Consider the following 18548-nt stretch of genomic DNA (forward strand, 5'->3'; position numbering starts at 1 on the left):
CCTAAACACCGCCTTAAACCAGAAATATAAAAAGCTCCTGACTTGAAAGAAAACACTTCCTATGAAACCATGCTTTAAATAAAATCATAACTTCTAATTTGTATATAATTTAGTAAATTCTGCCACACAAAAGACACCGGAAACATTGTCGCGGCAGGAGACGGACATGTAGCAGCTCAATGTTTCGGTATGTTTGGACGCCATATGAACAATACTGAACATTAAATTCACGATTAACAATCGTCATGTAACGTTAATGTCGCCAGAAAGAAGCAGAAAGTTAGTGGAATTGTTTTGCTCCCTGCCGAGTCGCATTTTGATTGGTTTCCATGTGGTGAAAAAGCAGGAAGTTTGGTCTTTTGCTATTGTTGGGAGGCAAATTGTCTATAATGTTGTTTATGCTATGTATAATTTAAAATCAATTGAAGTATATGTTACTGCTTTAGCACTGGATAAGAAACAAGTGACTTTAATGATTGTTGCTAAGAAGCTCTACCATAGCATCTCAAAACACTTGTGACAGGACTGTGTGTGACAACTAGCATAAAAAACGACACGTGCAATTTTGCTACCGTCAAGAATACCCAATAAATGAAGAATCATATACATTTTTACAACATATGTCTTAAATGGTAACATCTTCTCGTTTTAGAGATGACTATCTCATGCAGTGAGAGTCCCCAACAGGACGCTATCATCATAAATGTAATGTAGATATGGAAAAAAAGCCCTATAACTGCGCCATAAATGCAAATAAAATGTCAGATGATGGTGTTGAGAGAGCCGAACAGAAACAAGGTAAGAGTGCAAGGGAGAGAGAACCAATAGACCTGGGAAATATTAGTTATCAGAGTGAAGATGCAAAGTTTCAAAAAGTGACTGTTGATCCTGAGCATGAAATACAAGCAAAATATGAGACACAAAAAGAGAATGTACAGGTATGTGCATCCATAAATTAAATAACATTGGCGGGTTAGGTTAATCACAAACCACTTTTAAAGGGATCCGTGGATCGAAAGACTAATGGTTCTTAAAAGATAAACATTATTATGAGTTAAAATTATTTGGTATTGAAACCCCTCTTGATGTTTTCGGTTTTATACAATTTGTCAAATTAGTTTAATTAGTCGGTCGCCATTGTTGTTGACGTCACAGGGCGGTGACGACACATGGTTACGCTGCCGTGCTTCCTGAGTATGACTCTAGCGGCATTAACATGTCATATGTTCAACCCTTTAAATTTGAACCCGATATGAACATTATTGAGCACAGAGGTTGCGCTAAACTTTTTCGTTGTCTGTCATTTTAACTCACAGGGTCATAAAAATCCGGTCATAATCTATTTTTACCCGTCACTTAAATTTTTAAAATGATAATAATGACATATTCAATCGTATTTAGTTTTCATTCATTTTTAATTACTATTCTGTCCGAACAAGCTTAACGGAGAATCCACACCGTGCCATCACACATCAAGCAGATGAATATGTAACTTTTTCTCCGCAGTGACAAAAACAGCTGACTGTGGCCCCAGTAGGTAGGCTACATATGGAACAATGAAATTAACAGTTCACCTGCTGTGGCCGGAACGCAGTCTCAACCTTCCTCCTGGTGTGCATGGACTTGAATTGCGTGCCCGCTTGTGCATAATCAAATGTCTCAAGTGGGATTGCTGCAGAGGCTATTGTCATGAGGTTTTGGACTTTTGCCTCGGACAGACAACTTTTCGTGGCCGTTTTGATGTTGTTCTGGAGGCTGAATCCGCGCTCTGCGACCACACTGGAGACTGGGATTACAAGCGCCACTTCAGCCATAGTTTTGAAATCAGGGAACATTTCTCCAAGTGACCTGATCAAAAGTCGACAAGACTCTCTGAACGAGGGGTTTCCTGAACCCGCAAGCACCCGCTTCAGCGGAAGGAAATCCCGTAGCATGCGCTCCTTCTGCACCAGTGGTTCAGCTGCACCGGTCTGTGGTCACAGACGCGCTCCAAAGCCTCCTGTCCATAACTCTTCAATGCGCTGTCAGCACCAGGATAGCGAGATGCATCAAGAGAGACAATAGCTAATTAATATGCTCACTCGCCACCCTGTGGTCTGGGGTGTGAATTGCAACCTGTCAAAATGACAGATGGACTTCAGTTTTTTCCGTCACCGTTTTAAAAAAACCGGTCAACGACGGAAAATATTCGGTTAACGCGATCCCTGATTGAGCATGACAGACCTGTCGATATTTCACAAAATGGGCAGCAAAAGCAAAATGAACAGGAAAGACGGGATGAGACGAGAAAAGAGTAGGAAAAAAATGTTTTGCCAAAATGTGCTACACTGCCAAAACATGCTACAAGAGGCGAATTTGACACCCAAAGTACTACTGTGCGCGTTCAGCTTGATTTGTTTAGATCCATACATACAGAACATATTAAAGATGCCTTAAAAAAACTTAAACGCAGTAGTATCAAATAGGGTGTTTTGATTATGCTACGTGACTAATGTGGTCAACAGATCAACAATCTGCTTTAAAGCTACCACAACACAACACAATGCTTAAAAGTATGACAGAGAAACACATGCAAAACATATTTTAAGGCAATGAAAAGGTAATAAAAGACTCAATAAAAACACAAATAGTAAGTACTCGCTGCTTTTAACCGATGTGCGCATGTGTTGGACGTCTTTCCGCTTAGAAGAAATTGTAGTAACCCGATAGTGTTCGTCTAGTGACAGTGACAAACGACGTCATCACCCCGAGCGTCCGTTGCGCGCATAAAACATGGCACCCTCCGTAGGTCAAAATAAATATTATAGATTTTTAAATCAATGGGCAATATTTTATGTTTCTAATAACTTCTTTTAGTAAAGGACAACAATTGTGGCTTATTGGAGCCTATGAGTCTTTAAGTCCTAGGTTATCGTTAAGGAGCTTCACAGGCAGGTTTAGACTAGACAAAAGGTTTTTTGGAAAACAGGTTTTTTGTTGAAAAAGACTTTAATTCATATCTCCTTCATGCATAGCAATCAGACATGAAGAGAAGGCGGGATGAGGAAGAAAAAGAGCACTTGTGCTGCTGTGAGTACGTCAACAGACATGGCGAGCGTAGCCACGTGGCGGCCTGCTGCTGTGACTGCAAAGACCTGGACGACGCCTGCGACAGGTTTGAGGGAAACTTTGTGAAAATCTGTCAAATTATTGTACTTTTTACATTTCATTATCAAATCTACCTGTATTCTAAATTATAACTGCCGTTGCTGGTATAGTGACATTTTTGTTTGCATTCACTTCAATGAGAAATAGTCCATCATTTGAAGGTTGAAGTCAATGTGACCGTATGGATAGAGTTTATATGATAATCATGAGGGTAAAATGATGACGTGAAGATGTTCAATATCAGGAGGGACAATCATTATTCATGTGCCTGTGAAAGGCAATTATTAACACTTAGAACTCGGGGACAAAATGGGGCGTTTTTATGACCTTTTATTAGCTTCATATAACGAGTGAGATTATTGGAAGTGATACGTCGGTGGGTGGCAGGCAACTCGGCAGCCATTTTAGTATGGAATCCCGATTTAATTCCTTAGAGGAATCTGCTCCAGTGCAACCTTTTAAACTTCAAACTTGTGTCTCTTGTATCTCAAGGCAGCCTTGTATGTTTTTGCACTGAAATTGATGCTGGTATTCCCAGCATGCCTTGCAATTTAATGAATATTTGTTTAATTGCTTTTTTAGTTTCAAATTATTTGACAATGTTGTTGTAATGTGTGTACCCAGCTCCTAATTAATTTATTTTAATTTACTGTTTATCCACGATAATTGGCTTGTACTCATTTAACCTTTTATAGGCCACTCATTTAACTATCATTGAGTGCACTTGAGGACCAATCCATTTTTGACTGGGAGAGAGGCCACACTTGTACTGCACCAAATGTTAATTCTGTGGCACACATGACTCATACACTGCCAATGGGAAAACCCATTGGCAGTGTATCAAATACTTGTTCTCCCCACTGTTTATATGGCGGAAAACACTCAGGTGACTTGAAGTTTCCCTCTGAGACTCCCCAATTTGGCCAACTTTCAAAATTGTCCGATATGCATGTGTGATACATCATTGGAAAGCTTAAAATCTCAATTTTCTGGGGGAAAAATTTTGAACAGGAGGGCATTTAAAAAAAAAAAAATTTTTTTAAACATCAAAACCCTATCTCGAGGTAAGAGCACGCGAGAGCAGAATTACAGACGCCGTGACATATTATCACGTATTTACCTTGTTCCGATCCAAAAACTCCATGTAGCATGTATCACTGAGTGCCAAGACACAGCTGTGAATGGCCACAGCTGGATTTTTTTGGAATTTTATGGGTGAAACATGGTAATATAACAAGGGTCGCGATACAGAAATCGCAGACATCAAGGAGTGGTCGAGATTTTCTTTTTCGTTTATTTACCCTTTGAAATGTTTTTTTTTTTTTTCAATTTTTCTTTGTTTGGATCGATTATTTATCATCTAACATATCGGAGAAAATGCGACAATAACAAAAAAATACAATCAAGCGATACTTATGAGGTACATATTCGTGACATTTTTACAGGCGCCATTTTTTTCATTGTGACATAATTTGTTTAAAAGATTTAAAATACGTAATTTTTTAAAGTCGTTTTTTTTTTTTTTAATGAAATATGAGACATCAATTAATCATTCTAAGCTAAACACGACAGACATTTTGAATAATAAATATAATGAATTACTATCGTTTTATGGCTGGGTTGAAACAAAAGCGGTTGCGCGACGTCTGTAAACGGGGGTTTTCAGGGTAAAAGGGACAAATTAAAAATAGTTCGGGGGCTTAATGCGCCATGAATCTGCTATGGCAGCATATAGACATATTGTTCTATCAAACACAACATTTGTTTTGGTTTAATACACAGCAGTTTCTTTTAAAGAGGAGTGCAAGAGCAGAAACTGCTTTTTCAGTCTTGTCTGTGTTTTCTGCCATAAATATGTATTGCCAAATCTTTGTGCCAATGATTTAAAACAAACGACCTCCGTTGTTTTCAGGTTTTTTAAGCGGGAGCCTCAGAATCCCGAGTCGCTGTCCCGCGTGGCCGCCGACATCAGTGACCGCGTCCGCGTCCCTTGGGTGAAGGGCGGCGCCCGCAAAGTGGACTTGACTATCATCCCCCCACTGATCCTCCTCCCAGCGATGCTACACCTGGCTGCGTTCCACTTCCTGCTCGGTGTGGTGGTTCTGATTGCTCTGCCGACCTTGTTGCTGTGGTACTACTACTTCACCCACCGGAAAAAAGCCCGGACACTCTTTTTTCTCAGCTTAGCACTTTTCTCCATGGGCTATATGTACTATTTATACGTGGCAGAAGTAGTACCACGCGGAGGTGTTGGCGTCGTTCCGATTTGCATGGTAACTGTGGGCCTGTTGCTCACTCTGCTCAGCCTTGCAAACACTAAGAGAGGCCCGGGCTTTGTGAAGCCAAACCAAGAGTCTTATCCGGTTCTCAAAGACCCGGCGGAATGGTCGCAAGAGTCGGAGATTAGCCGGAAGAACTGGTGTTCAGTTTGCCGGGTGGTCCGGCCCCCCAGGGCGGGACATTGTCGGATATGCGGGGTCTGTGTCCTTCGCCATGACCATCACTGTGTCTGGTTGGTTCCAGTGAACACCCCATTTTCCTCACCTGAATGTCTTTCCCACTTTTCCTACAACATTGTGATACTATTGATGCCAATTTAGCACTTTAAGTTTATTTTTGATTTGTTCAATTTCCATTTAAAAAATGTGGTCGTTTCAGGATTGACAGTTGCGTGGGCCGTTCTAACCACCGCAGCTTCCTGTTGACGCTCATCCTTTTCTTGTCCACGTCCTTCTCCGGGATCGTTATGGTTCTGCAGAGCGTGTGTCCGGAGCAAAACGTTCTCACCGCCTTGTTCTACTGCCCGGGAGTCTATGAGGAATACCGGTAATTATAAAAGTCCCATCAAAAATACCTTTAATTGGACACAGAAGGGTTAACGGTATCAAACATGCGGCTAGTGGGCCACATCTGGCCTGCTCCATTATTTTGCATGGCCAGCTCAAGTAAATTTTCTTGTTTCTCGCTAAAATAAAATTTAAATACGTTTTTCCCACATGTCAGAATTTTAAATATACATTTTTAAAATAGAGAATATTTCCCGTTGTCCTTTTTATTATTTAATGGTTATTTACTTAATAACTGATAATATACAGTACTTACATAAACTTTCTCAACTTGGTTTAACATCAACTTGAAAGCAAAACAACACATAAAAGAGTTTTAAAATTTTAATTGAAAATTATTTGGCATCAAGTGGTTAAAAAGCATTTAAAGTAACACTAGGTAACTTTTCAACCTTTATAAAATATTTTCATAACATTTGTGATCATATGTCGACTGACAGCTAGTTGAATGACACCTCTTGAGGGGGTCTGTATCACTTTCAGGAACCATGCCACACACAAAAAAACTACAAATGTACTGACTGCATATTCACTTCCTCCTTTCCCCATTCATTATAAAGCCAGAAGTCGATGCAAACGCTTTCGCGTGAAATCTGCAAAGATGGCAGGGCAACAAAGGAGACAAAAAGTTTTGTCTGAGGAGGAAAAAAAAAGGATAAAAGGACACTCAAGAATAAATATTGGCCCGGCTTTCACTCGCTGGCATGACCAACCCAACCCCCCCCCCCCCCCAACCGAAATGGTCAGCGCCGACGAATTCGGGTAGGGAGGTGGTTAGCCACACGAAGCCACCCGGTTGCTAACCGTCACATGCTATTTGTTTAGCCACAATTGGATTCATTACCTCATTATTATTCACCCTTCACACAGCTGCTGGAAACAGAAATGTCGTTTAATCCATCTGCAGGCAACCAGTAGATCAGAATTTTACGACACTGTGCGCTGGTCTTCATTGGAAACGCAATCTTACGCAAAGTACCACTTTTGTTTACCGGTGTCGCTAAAATCGACCAAAACTGAAAAGTTACAGAGTGTTGCTTTAAAAAAGTAAATAAAAAAAAAAAAAAAAGGATTTTTACCTTCTTTTCTTATTTTGATAAAAAAAAGAAAAAATAATATTTTGTGCCTTTTTTTATTTTAAAATATTAAAATGTAACTGGATAAAGACAAATTTAAATACTTTTTCTCTGAATACAGACAGAAAAATAATTGAATTGAGAATGTTTTTTTAAACTGAATATTATCCGTTTTTCCTTCTTTACTATTTTAATTTAAAGAATGTATATGAAAGATAAATACAAATGACAAGGAAACTATTTGCTATTGACAGGCTCAAGGACGTGGATTTTAGGTCAATGTTTTTAAATTACAAGGGCATAGGTTTGCATAGAGACGGTAGGGACAAAACTCTACCAACTTTTCAGGATGCCCAAATTGTCCCCACCAACTTTCAAGCAACTTTGCGATATATAATGACTTCAGTTATATAGGTCATTTAGCTTGTCTTTCATTATGTTTTAATTGTTGCAATTGACCCCAACATTATCAAGTGAATTATTTTCATTATGTTCAGACATGTACCTCGTTTCACTTGCTAAATGTGCCGGTCCATTTTTTTTCCTCCTAAACGCTCATTTGATTGGCTGATGACTTGACCCCTCCCCTGACCCCTGCCCACCAACAAGCGCACATAGACATTAGATATAAGGGATATTAGACTTTTTTTCTCAGCCAGCAGCAGCCAACCTAAAAAATGTAAAATGACGTCAATGTTGTGGAAGCGGGGAACAGACCACAAATTTGGCTGCTGAAAGTCCGACCTGTATCAGAGTTAGCATAACATTAAACTGTGTGAACTTGCTAACCTGCAAAAAAGTAGGTATCTGCTTAGAAGTGTCCTCCTGTATGTGTTTTCTACTGTAGTGAACCGAGTTTTATCTCCTTCTCCCCAATTTTACTTTTTATTTTATTTGTGTGGTCTTAAAGCAGCCCACTGGAGCTTTCATTTTTTTTGTTGAGTTTGGCTGTGCTTGTGGACAAAAGCACTAGTTTTTTTACCTGAAGGACAGCTCAATTTTTTTTGGGTTACTCCCGACAAAGAAGTTTTTTCAGTTACAGTATATTTATTTTCTTTATTTAGACAATGTGGAGTGGTCTGAAGACAAATATATATATTATTTTTTTGCATTCGTGGGAAGTTAAGAGATGTTTAACAAGCTTGTATTTATTGTAGTGCTGTCAAAATTATCGCATTAACGGGCGGTAATTAATTTTCTAAATTAATCACGTTAAAATATTTGACGCATTTAACGCACATGCCCCACTCAGATTAAAATGATAGCACAGTGTAATGTCCACTTGTTACTTGTGTTTTTTGGTGTTTTTGTCGCCCTCTGCTGGCGCTTGGGTGTGACTGATTTTATGGGTTTCAGCACCACATGAGTATTGTGTAATTATTGACATCAACAATGGTGAGCTACTAGTTTATTTTTTGATTGAAAATTTTACAAATTTTATTAAAACGAAAACATTAAGTTTTAATATAAAAAGAATGTTAATAATGGTTAATGCCATCTTGTTGATTCATTGTTATAATAAACAAATACAGTACTTATGTACCGTATGTTGAATGTATATATCCGTCGTGTCTTACCTTTCCATTCCAACAATAATTTACAGAAAAATATGGCATTTTATAGATGGTTTGAATTGCGATTAATTACGATTAATTAATTTTTAAGCTGTAATTAACTCGATTAACATTTTTAATCGTTTGACAGCTTTAATTTATTGTGCATATTAATATAATTTATGTTCAAATAATGCAATTTAAATTTGCTCATAAAATCCGGACATTTTTCCTGGAAGTTTTCAAAATGTTTCTTTAATAATTTTTTAAAACAAAGGTTTCATTTGAACAGTGTAGGCTGAACCAATACACATAAAAGTTAGTGTAAGTCAATATAGATTTATTTTGCATTGATCATTAAGAATGTTCTGTCCCAAGCAAAAAGTGTATATGCAGGTTATGCCATTCTGTCCCTGCCAATGTTGAGATCAAACCTACGCCCTTGGAAAATAATATGATAATTTGATAATAATCATTGCGTTATTGTGGCAGACCTAGTTGGCAGACATGATGCCCCTCTGAAGGAGACTATAACTATGATGCGGCTCACGACACACCTGTGTTATTTCTTTATTGTGTGTTTCAGTGGTGCCCTGTGCTTCACATGTACCTGGTACTGCACCGTGGTGTCATTGGGCCTCCTTCACCTGTTGCTGACGCAGCTGCTCAACATCAGCTTCAACGTCACTGAGCGTGAAGCGCGGGCCGCTGTCAGGGAGCGCACCGGCCGCCGAGCCCTATGGGGGCTTGCTGTGTACACCGGTGTCTACTCTCAAGGCCTGCGTGCTAACTGGGTGGAGTTTTTGACCATGGCAGAGGGACAGACAGACGGGTAAGCATGGTGTGTCTATTCTGGTTATGGCCACTGGGAGACAGCGTGGTGCCTTGAAAGTGTGGGTTCTGCTTGGTTGGATATATTTGGATGCTCCCTCAAATATCTTGCCCCTTCAAATCAAAATTTTAGAAGTTGAAAACACATTTTTAATATACTCACAAAATTAATACATAAAAAGTTGACAGATTAATCTGCAGTGGTGGGAAAAAATCCGCCAAAAAGGGGACACGAAGACGATATAGCATCAGTTCTCTCATCTCTTTCGCTCCGCTGTGTGCGTGTATTCACAGGATGGTCAGTGCGCGCGCACAGTAAGGCACGCACAGCCCCCAGTAAACATCCAATCACTGTTAGTATATAAATGAGCCTAGACGTCGCCAGACAATGTAGTGTCTGGTTTCAGTTTTGGGTTGCTGGAGCATGATGTGTATGTTAGGGTTGGGAATCTCTGGCATGAAGCCGATTCGATATGTATCTAGATACACAGGTTACGATTCAATTAAAAAACGATACATTTTTAAGGCCGAGCGATTCAATACGATTCGATACAGTTTAAGAACGATACGGTTCGATACAGAGTGAAAACGATACGATAGTAAACATTTGTTGTGTGTGTTCGTACAGTATTTTAAACATATAAAAAAAAAACACATTTCTAATAGCAAATTCAAACGACAAAATTTCATACCAATGTTGTTTTATTTTTTATGAAAAAATAAATAAATAAGGCTTACTATATGACCGTCATTTTGTTGGATGGGATTGATAATAAAATAAAACTCCAGTGACAGACAACAATAAAATGCAGTAATTCAATTACTGTATTTCCTGGTGTTTTGAACAAAAGAGGTAAGTAATTTAAGTGCAAACTTTCAACGTAAACATCTTACAAACAAAAAATATTAATTATATGCAGCAGCTCTAGAAAAAAAGAATTAAACCCGCTAGTGTTATCATAAATAATAAATTTTGCTTTACCACTGGTATAATTGGGGGAATAAAAACATGGCATTTTAGACAGATAGGTCAATAAGCATTACTTTAACCTTATACACAGGGGGAAAAAATGATGGATGCAAGTCAACACATAGCAAGGGTTATAAAAATTAGAGCGCTTTTTACACATATTCATTTTGACTTTTTTTTTTTTACAAATTTGAAAAAAAAGGTATCCTTAAGACCTTATTTTTCAAATTTTGTGATTTTCTGACAATTGCTTCATTTTGCAGGCATTAAAGGGTCATTCACCTGTTGATTTTCAGTTACTTCCTGTTGATTTTGGGGTATTTTATGGGTCACTCCCTGTTCATTTTGTGTTACAGACCTGGGAATCACCCAAATGAATAGACAGTGACTCAAACTCAACAGGAAATGACCTGAAAATGCCCTAAAATGAACAGCAAGTGACTTATAAATGCCCTGAAAAGCTGACCGAATGACTGAATGCTGTGGTTTCAAACAAACAAACAAACAAACGTTCCCAGTCTAAATGGATTGGGTGTCGAGCACCGTCAAGGCAGCCTTAGAGTTAACTGAGACACTATTATGGTGGAAGATTTTGGTAGCAACTGAGACACTATAATGGTGGAAGATTTTGATAGCAACTTGTTAGTTCATTATTATTGCTATTATTATTTTAGACATTGACACCTTTTTAAAATGATATCTCGATTCTTGCAGGAGCATATCAATAACCTTTTGGGATACAAAGTATCACGATATATCACCATTTCGATATTTTGTCACACCCCTATTTAATATAGAAAGCCATTTATTGGAAATCTTTGACATGTGTATTGTTGGGCTACTACGATGAGACGTCCAATCATTTGGAGCTTTTCATCCTTCTGCTATGAATTTAAATGAGTTTGTCACTGGTAGTCGTCCGATCCATTTGAACTGGGAGGTGTAGCAGCGAATCAATGAATATTGGACGTCTATTGTCGTCAGTGGCGGCCAATGAGTTAACCTTATGAAAATGCATTTTTGGCACTGAATGTTCTGAATTATGCTAGAGGAATTACGCTCGGTCAAATGTTTTGTGACACTTTCTCGTCCAACTGAATGGTAAAGTGTAACTTTTGACCGTGGGTTTAGAACACTAGGGCTGCCACAATTAATCGACTAAGTCAAATGAGGCAACTAATTGATTATCGCTGATTGGTTGGCAACCAGTTCAGGGTATAACCTGCCTCCTGTCCATAGTTAGTTGGGATAGGTTCCAGTATAAGCGGTACAGAAAATGAATAAATATTTTATTTTCAAATTAATCAACAACTATGATAGTTAGTAGATCATTTTGATATTTTTTTTTTTTTTAGACTCTATAATTTTTTAATTTCAAATATTTTTTTATTCATTGAAAAAAATGGAAAATCAGTACAATATCTTTTTGTAAATTGGGAAAAAAACAATAAAGGGAAAAAACAGTACCGGTAATTAGCATATTTCTGTAGTTAAATCCCAAAATGTGAAGTAATTGAAATCTTAATTCACATAACCAGTCGAGAAGAAAATGACCCTGAAGAATAATGTAAAGGATCTTGAATTAATACCTTCTTTCACACCCACCAGTCTTTAATGTCACACTTTTAATGCAGCCACGCAATGTAACCTTCAATGTCCATTGTGCCATACTCATCTATCAGCCGCCTCTTTGGCTTTTTCTCACTAAGCGTTGTCGTTTGTTTCTCCTATAGTGCCATCCGGGGAGCGGAGACGACGAGCGACGCGTGAAAGTCATTCATTTCAACATCCGTCCCGCCTTAGGGCGTCATGATGCGGTTACCTACCTCAAAAGCCGCAGGTAGTCAGGACCAATATTTTCCTGAAAGCCGACAGCTACAAATGTACCATCACTTGTCGTTGGGAAGTTCTGGCTTTAAATCTCAGGTCAGGTGTGGAGTTTACAAATAAATTCTCTTCCTTTTAAACTCTCAATTTTTGTTGTTGTTGTAGTGAATTGAGTTTGTCATGAGTAGACGTCCAATCCATTTGAAGTAGGAGGGTGGTAGCGAATCGTTGACGGCAGCGAATGTGTTAAAGAGATACTCAGTACATTTCTTTATCATTTTATCTTCCATTTAATCTGAACTGCAAAATTGAAACCAGCGTGTCAATTTCAGTTATATTCAGCATAAAATCCAACACCATTGTACCCCAGAGTTATTTCTTTTTGCCAATAAATGATTGACAAGGCATCTGAGTCAGTCCACTGCCAGGCATTTTCACAAACGACGTGACCAGAAACTGGGCAGCACCTCAGTCACTTTCCTACATAGCCTCTCCCTCCGCTGCTCGCGTTCCCTTTCCTTTCGCTGCACACACGGAAGCAGCCTCCAGGCCCGGAAGCATCGGCGTTGCGCCACTCTGAAGTCAGACATAAAAGAAAAAAGCTCTAAGAAACTAAACTGTTCGGCTGCTTTGGCAAAACCTTAATGAGATTTTACGTTATTGATTAGACGGTTCATGGGCAAAGACAGCTTTAAGTGCCGAGGTGGGTTGAATAGCCAAAGATTTTACTCAAGTAAGAGTAATGTTACTTCAAAGTAATATTGATTAAATGTAAAAGTATTCTTCCAAAAATATGTAGTTATGAAAAGTAAAAAAGTAATGTTAAGTGCTTACAATGTCTGATTACAAAAATATGTATATATCCACATTGGTATATTTTTTTTCTCAGCACAATAGGCTCCAGCACCTCCGCGACCCTCGTGAGGAAGAGCGGCATGGAAAATGAATGAATGAATGAACTTCATCTATATGAACTTATTATATTGTTATATATTATATTATTACACGACCGTAGTAGGCCAAAAAAAGACAAAAATAATCCATTTCCGATGAGAATGATCTACAGAAATGAAACATCACCTGTCCAGAGAGCATGAGTGCTTCCTAGAGGAGAAGAATTCCTAACATGAGATTAAAACGATCATATATCCAGTGTCCTGTGGTCTATCAGTGCCAAATAAATACTAGGAGAGAGTTTGGTTGTAATTTTACAGCCTTTTAAAGACACCGCGTGATTGAATCGACCGGCGGAATCATAGGACTTCCGACTGCAATCTTGTGTTTGGTCATGGCGGGGCAAATCTTAGAGGGGTGCGGCATCACCCGGGCCTGAGCCTCTAGGGGTAAAGGGGTCGTGGTTGGACGACATGAGGGTCAAACAAAGTTAAAATGGTGCACAGAGCCGGAATTCAGTGTTAAAGTGCTAAAATATCACTAATCCACCCCACACTCAGCTGATTGTCTGGAGGGGCCTGCAAAAAAACTTTCTACTAGCAACATCGGACGCTTGTCTTGAAAGGCCCATGAATAAGTAGGACGTCCACCTACTGGTCATTCACCTCAAGGGGCCTGTTTCTACTCATAACACCCACTTTTGTTCACATTTGTTCTGACACTGAGTCATGGGACTAGATTAGGTATAACGGTGTCGTGATTAGGGTTTAAAATGTAACGACTCTAGTGTTGCCCAAAATAGCGGGGTAAGAGTCGCCTTTCTGCTTCACAAATCTACTCAAGTAAAATAGAGGTACATTTTTCTCGAAAAATTACTCAAAAGGAGTGAACAACGGGAAAATTCACAACAGAACAATGTGCACAGTTGATTGATAACCTGTCTCCTACCATAATCACTATCATCAGTAAACCTTAAAATTTCATCACAATTCTTTATAACTGAGCAAACTTTCAAATTCAGCAGGGGATTAAATAATTCATTCCGACACTAGACGGCCCACCCCTTGCTTCGTCTTATGCAAATGCTGTTAATCAAAATACATTGTTATGATGGCATACTGCCAGCAGCAAAATATTCCTCGTGCTTACCAGCCTAATTGACCGCATAGGAGCTGGAATCGCTTAGCAAATAAATGCATTTCTAATATAAACTCTAATTTATCATCATCTGGAGGTGACGCTTATTGCTTTTCTGACCAACTACAAACTTTACGGAGTTCCAGATGACCTGTTGTCGTGTTGCTCGGCCAGCTCCTGATGTTCAGACGCTAGCCGCTTCTGCTGGCTGATGTGGTCCAGCAGAGCCAGCAGGAACCTCCTCAGCGTGTGGGCGCGGCAGAAGATATCTGCCTGCGCCTCTTGAAATAAACACAGGTCTTCCAGCTGTCACGGAGGTAGAAAAATTGAATCATTTACAGTCTAATGAGGACCATTAGATTTTCTCTCGTACTGCGGATTCCTCTAAAAACAAGCACATTAGGTTTATTGAGTGAATGAGAATCTTTATTTGCCATTTAGAGGCAGGCGTGAGAAATAACTGTAGCTCAGGGGTGTCCAAACTTTTTCAAAGGGGCCAGATTTGGTGTGGTAAAAATGTGGGGGGCCGACCTTGGCTGACGTCCTTTACGCAGAACAATATTTTTAAGCAAATTTTAGCAAGCCCTTCTTTGTGTCACATTTGCTTTATTATTTTTTTAATTAATAATTTCAACAATCTCGCAACTAGCCTTTGTGGCGTTCTTTTGAAATGGTAAATGGAGAGTACTTATATAGCGCTTTATTTACATTGTTACAATGCCCAAAGCGCTTTACATTAGCACACATTTACCCATTCACACACCAATGGTGCTGCTGCCATGCAAGGCGCTGCCAACCCATTGGGGGAAAGTTAGGGTTCAACCCATTGGGGGCAAGTTATGGTTCAGTGCCTTGCCCAAAGGCACTTCAACAGTGGGCAATCATAGCCGGGAATCGAACCGCTGAAGCTTCGGTCCCAGGACAATTCAAGCTACCAACTGCGCCACGGCCGCCCTTGACTCTCGGGCTCTTGCGAAATAGTGCTGCTGTGAAATTAAACTAGCTTCAAGTTGCTTCAATTTCTCGCTGCGTATCTTCCCTGTAATGTTGTCGTACATGTCAGCGTGTCTTGTTTAGTAATATTGCCTTACATTGAACTCTTTAAAAACAGCGACTGTCTCTTTGCAAATAAGGCAGACACAGTTGTTGTGTATTTTAGTGAAGAAATAGTCCAATTTCCACCTATCCTTGAAGCGTTGGCTGTCGCAGTCAACTTTTTTTGTTGGTTGTCGCCATTTTAGAAAATTGGGAGTGAAGGGTCACACGGGGTAATGTTGCTTGGAGTGCTGCTGCCTTTTAGTGGGTAAATGAGGAGCAGCATTTAGTGTGTAAGCTACTTCATATGCTGGTAACAGTACTGCTGACCAATTTATTAAGTCTGTGTGCCGGCCAGACGTTCCGGATTTTATGACAGAGGCTGGGGACCGGATGAAATTTGACCACGGGCCGCATTTGGCCCCCGGGCCGGACTTTGGACATGTATGCTGTAGCTAAAGTGATGCTAGAAGTTAACATTTAAATGGGTTTAATATATGTTGTGTTGTAGTTAAATTAAATCAATAACTTTTGGCTGCCATTCAATGGTAGTGTAAGATGAACATTCACAGCCACTTGTCCCAGTTTAAGTAAATTGGAGGTTTATTGTTATCAATGTTACATTTACAGATGCCTAGTTAGCTTGTTGTTCTCATTTTTATTGTTAGTACTATGATGTACAGGTGTCAAACTCGAGGCACATGGGGCAGATCCGGCCCACCAACTCATTTTGTATGGACCGCGAAAGGAGATTTCTCTGATTTAATCATAGAATATTTGTTGATTTATTTTTTTTTTTAACATTTGAAATGGATAAACATTTTTGAAAATTTATCTAAAAAAGGAGAGTATTTTTTTGATTAAAAATGTAAATAAAAAAGATGCAATATAAATACAGTGGTACCTCTACATAAGAAGTTAATTCGTACCGGGACCTTGTTTGTAAGTCGAAATGGTCATATGTCGAGCAGGATTTTCCCATAAGAATACATTAAAACTCCATTTATTTGTTCCACAGCCCAAAAACCTACACTAAATCCTTAATAAATACTGCTGGTACTGTAATACTGGTGGAATAACAACATGATAATAATAATTCCTGTAATAATGTAACGAATCGTGTTCTAATGTGGCGGATGTTTTTTTTCTGTACCTAAATGCACGCTTTCAACGTTTTATGAGAACACCGTCATCTGGGGTGGAAAGTAGGTGTTAGGTGTTGGATTAGTTCTGAAATAAATGATAAAAACCTGACGAAGCTGGCGATTTTCTTTGGCGACATTACCACAATAATAATTGTCAACTTATGAAGACTGTCGAACGGTGGTCTGAGGAGGACCGTGGAGATGTATTGTTGATCCAGTTCACGGATGCGCACCCCACGTTCATAGTTTTCTATAATTTGCATCTTCATTTCAATGGTAAACGTCACCTTTTTCCTTGTAACACCACTTGTACCAACCTCTTTTTAAACCTGTGTTGATTTCTCCCACAAGAAAATCAGCCGTGCGTCCGTCTGCGGTGCTGTCGTATTTCGAGCATGTCGTATGTAGAAACAAATGACGAGTCAAATTTTACGTCGGACGTCGAAAAGATCGTGTGTCAAAGCGATCGTATGTCAAGGTACCACTGTAATGGGGGAAAAATATTTTAAAAACATTTTTAAATTAAAAAAAAAAATGCTATTCGTGACTAAGGCCTTGTTCAGACTGGCAGCCAAAATTTGATTTTTAGCCCATCCATATTGAAACTGGATAAGTCTTTTGTAGTCTGAATGGTCACAAAGCACAGAAATCTGATTTTTGCAAGACTAATTGAACCACATTCGTGAGGTAGTTTCATGTCAGGTATGGACAAGATTTTTCAGTCTGAACAACTCAGATCAGATTGACTGTCCGTGACGTCACTCTATGCTAAATGATTCCTTCGTTCCAACAGCAACCTGCCAGGTGTGTCAGTAATGTGCAGCGGTCTGAACAGGCCCAGATCTGATTTAGGGGCCGTTTACATAGTGATGCCGTGACACCAAGACGCAACGATTGTGTTGCGGAATGGCCTCACCTTTACACAGTGACAGTGAAAACGGAAGGCCAACACGGAAACTTTTGATTCTGGCCTCCAAAGATGAAAGATTCGATTGCTCCGCAACCATATGAATAGAACGCTCTCACTCTGATAACGTCAGCAATTACTGTTTTTATCATATTTTTAATTTAAATAAATTTCATGTTCGTGTTTTTGTGCCTTTTGAAACGAAAGAAAAAAAGGCGTGGACACCAATGCTTCGAGTGGGCGGGTATGTTGTCTTCCGGGCTAAGGAGGTTGTTTTCAAGGAAGTGCATCATTGGCTGTCGCCTTATAAAATTGCACTGGCTCCTAGGGCCTACATCATTTTCACGCAGAATTGCGACATCGTTCGAATGGAGACTGAACAAAGACAAACCATGTAAATGCAAACATAAAATGTGTCGTATTCTCAGAACATCAGCATGTAAACGGCCGCTCTGACACTTGCTAAAAAATAGTGTGAACAGTCAGCACTAAAAATCAGATTTCAAGAGGAATCTGATTGGAATCAGATATGCCTGGAATCTGAACGTAGCCTAAGATGAATTTGACACCCCTTATATAACGTAAAAGGTTTGTTCTTAGTCTCTGACATAAATAGATAAAACACCAAACCAAAATGTGGTGGGGCAAATAAGGATTTAGTTAACCACCAATTGTACAAGTTCTCCTACCTGAAAAGATTCGAGAGCTCTGTAATTGTCAACATGGGTAAACCTCAACCATGAAAGACAGAATGTGGAAAAAAACAGAAAATCACATTGTTTGATTTTTAAAGAATTTATTTCCAAATTAGAGTGGAAAATAAGTATTTGGTCACCTACAAACAAGCAAGATATCTGGCTGTCAAAGAGGTCTAACTTCTTCTAACGAGGCACCACTCGTTACCTGTATTAATGGCACCTGTTTTAACTCATCATCGGTATAAAAGACACCTGTCCACAACCTCAGTCAGTCACGCTCCAAACTTCACTATGGCCAAGACCAAAGAGCTGTCGAAGGGCACCAGAGACAAAATTGTAGACCTGCACCTGGCTGGGAAGACTGAATCTGCAGTAGGTAAAACGCTTGGTGTAAAGAAATCAACTGTGGGAGCAATTATTAGAAAATGGAAGACATACAAGACCCCTGATAATCTCCATCGATCTGGGGATCCATGCAAGAT

General features: G+C 39.3%; 2 protein-coding genes across 2 annotated transcripts in view; one reads left to right on the plus strand and one right to left on the minus strand.

Annotated features, from left to right (window-relative positions):
* Nucleotides 1-12624, plus strand: zdhhc23b (zinc finger DHHC-type palmitoyltransferase 23b). Its single transcript, XM_057824298.1, has 6 exons — nt 1-187; nt 3015-3154; nt 5060-5659; nt 5806-5973; nt 9209-9454; nt 12157-12624. Exons 2-6 carry the CDS (start codon nt 3024-3026, stop codon nt 12191-12193), a joined length of 1182 nt encoding a protein of 393 aa, XP_057680281.1. The 5' UTR covers nt 1-187; nt 3015-3023; the 3' UTR covers nt 12194-12624.
* The window catches only part of ccdc191 (coiled-coil domain containing 191), a 20091-nt gene continuing 13992 nt past the window's right edge, over nt 12450-18548 (minus strand). The window contains exons 15-16 of the mRNA XM_057824292.1: nt 14433-14587; nt 12450-12826 (exon numbers count right to left, since the gene is read on the minus strand). Coding sequence (XP_057680275.1) covers nt 12685-12826; nt 14433-14587 — 297 coding nt within the window. The 3' untranslated portion in view covers nt 12450-12684. The remainder of the gene's footprint in view (nt 12827-14432; nt 14588-18548) is intronic.

The sequence above is a fragment of the Corythoichthys intestinalis genome, chromosome 20 (assembly GCF_030265065.1).
Source record: "Corythoichthys intestinalis isolate RoL2023-P3 chromosome 20, ASM3026506v1, whole genome shotgun sequence".
In the NCBI taxonomy this organism is placed as follows: domain Eukaryota; kingdom Metazoa; phylum Chordata; class Actinopteri; order Syngnathiformes; family Syngnathidae; genus Corythoichthys; species Corythoichthys intestinalis.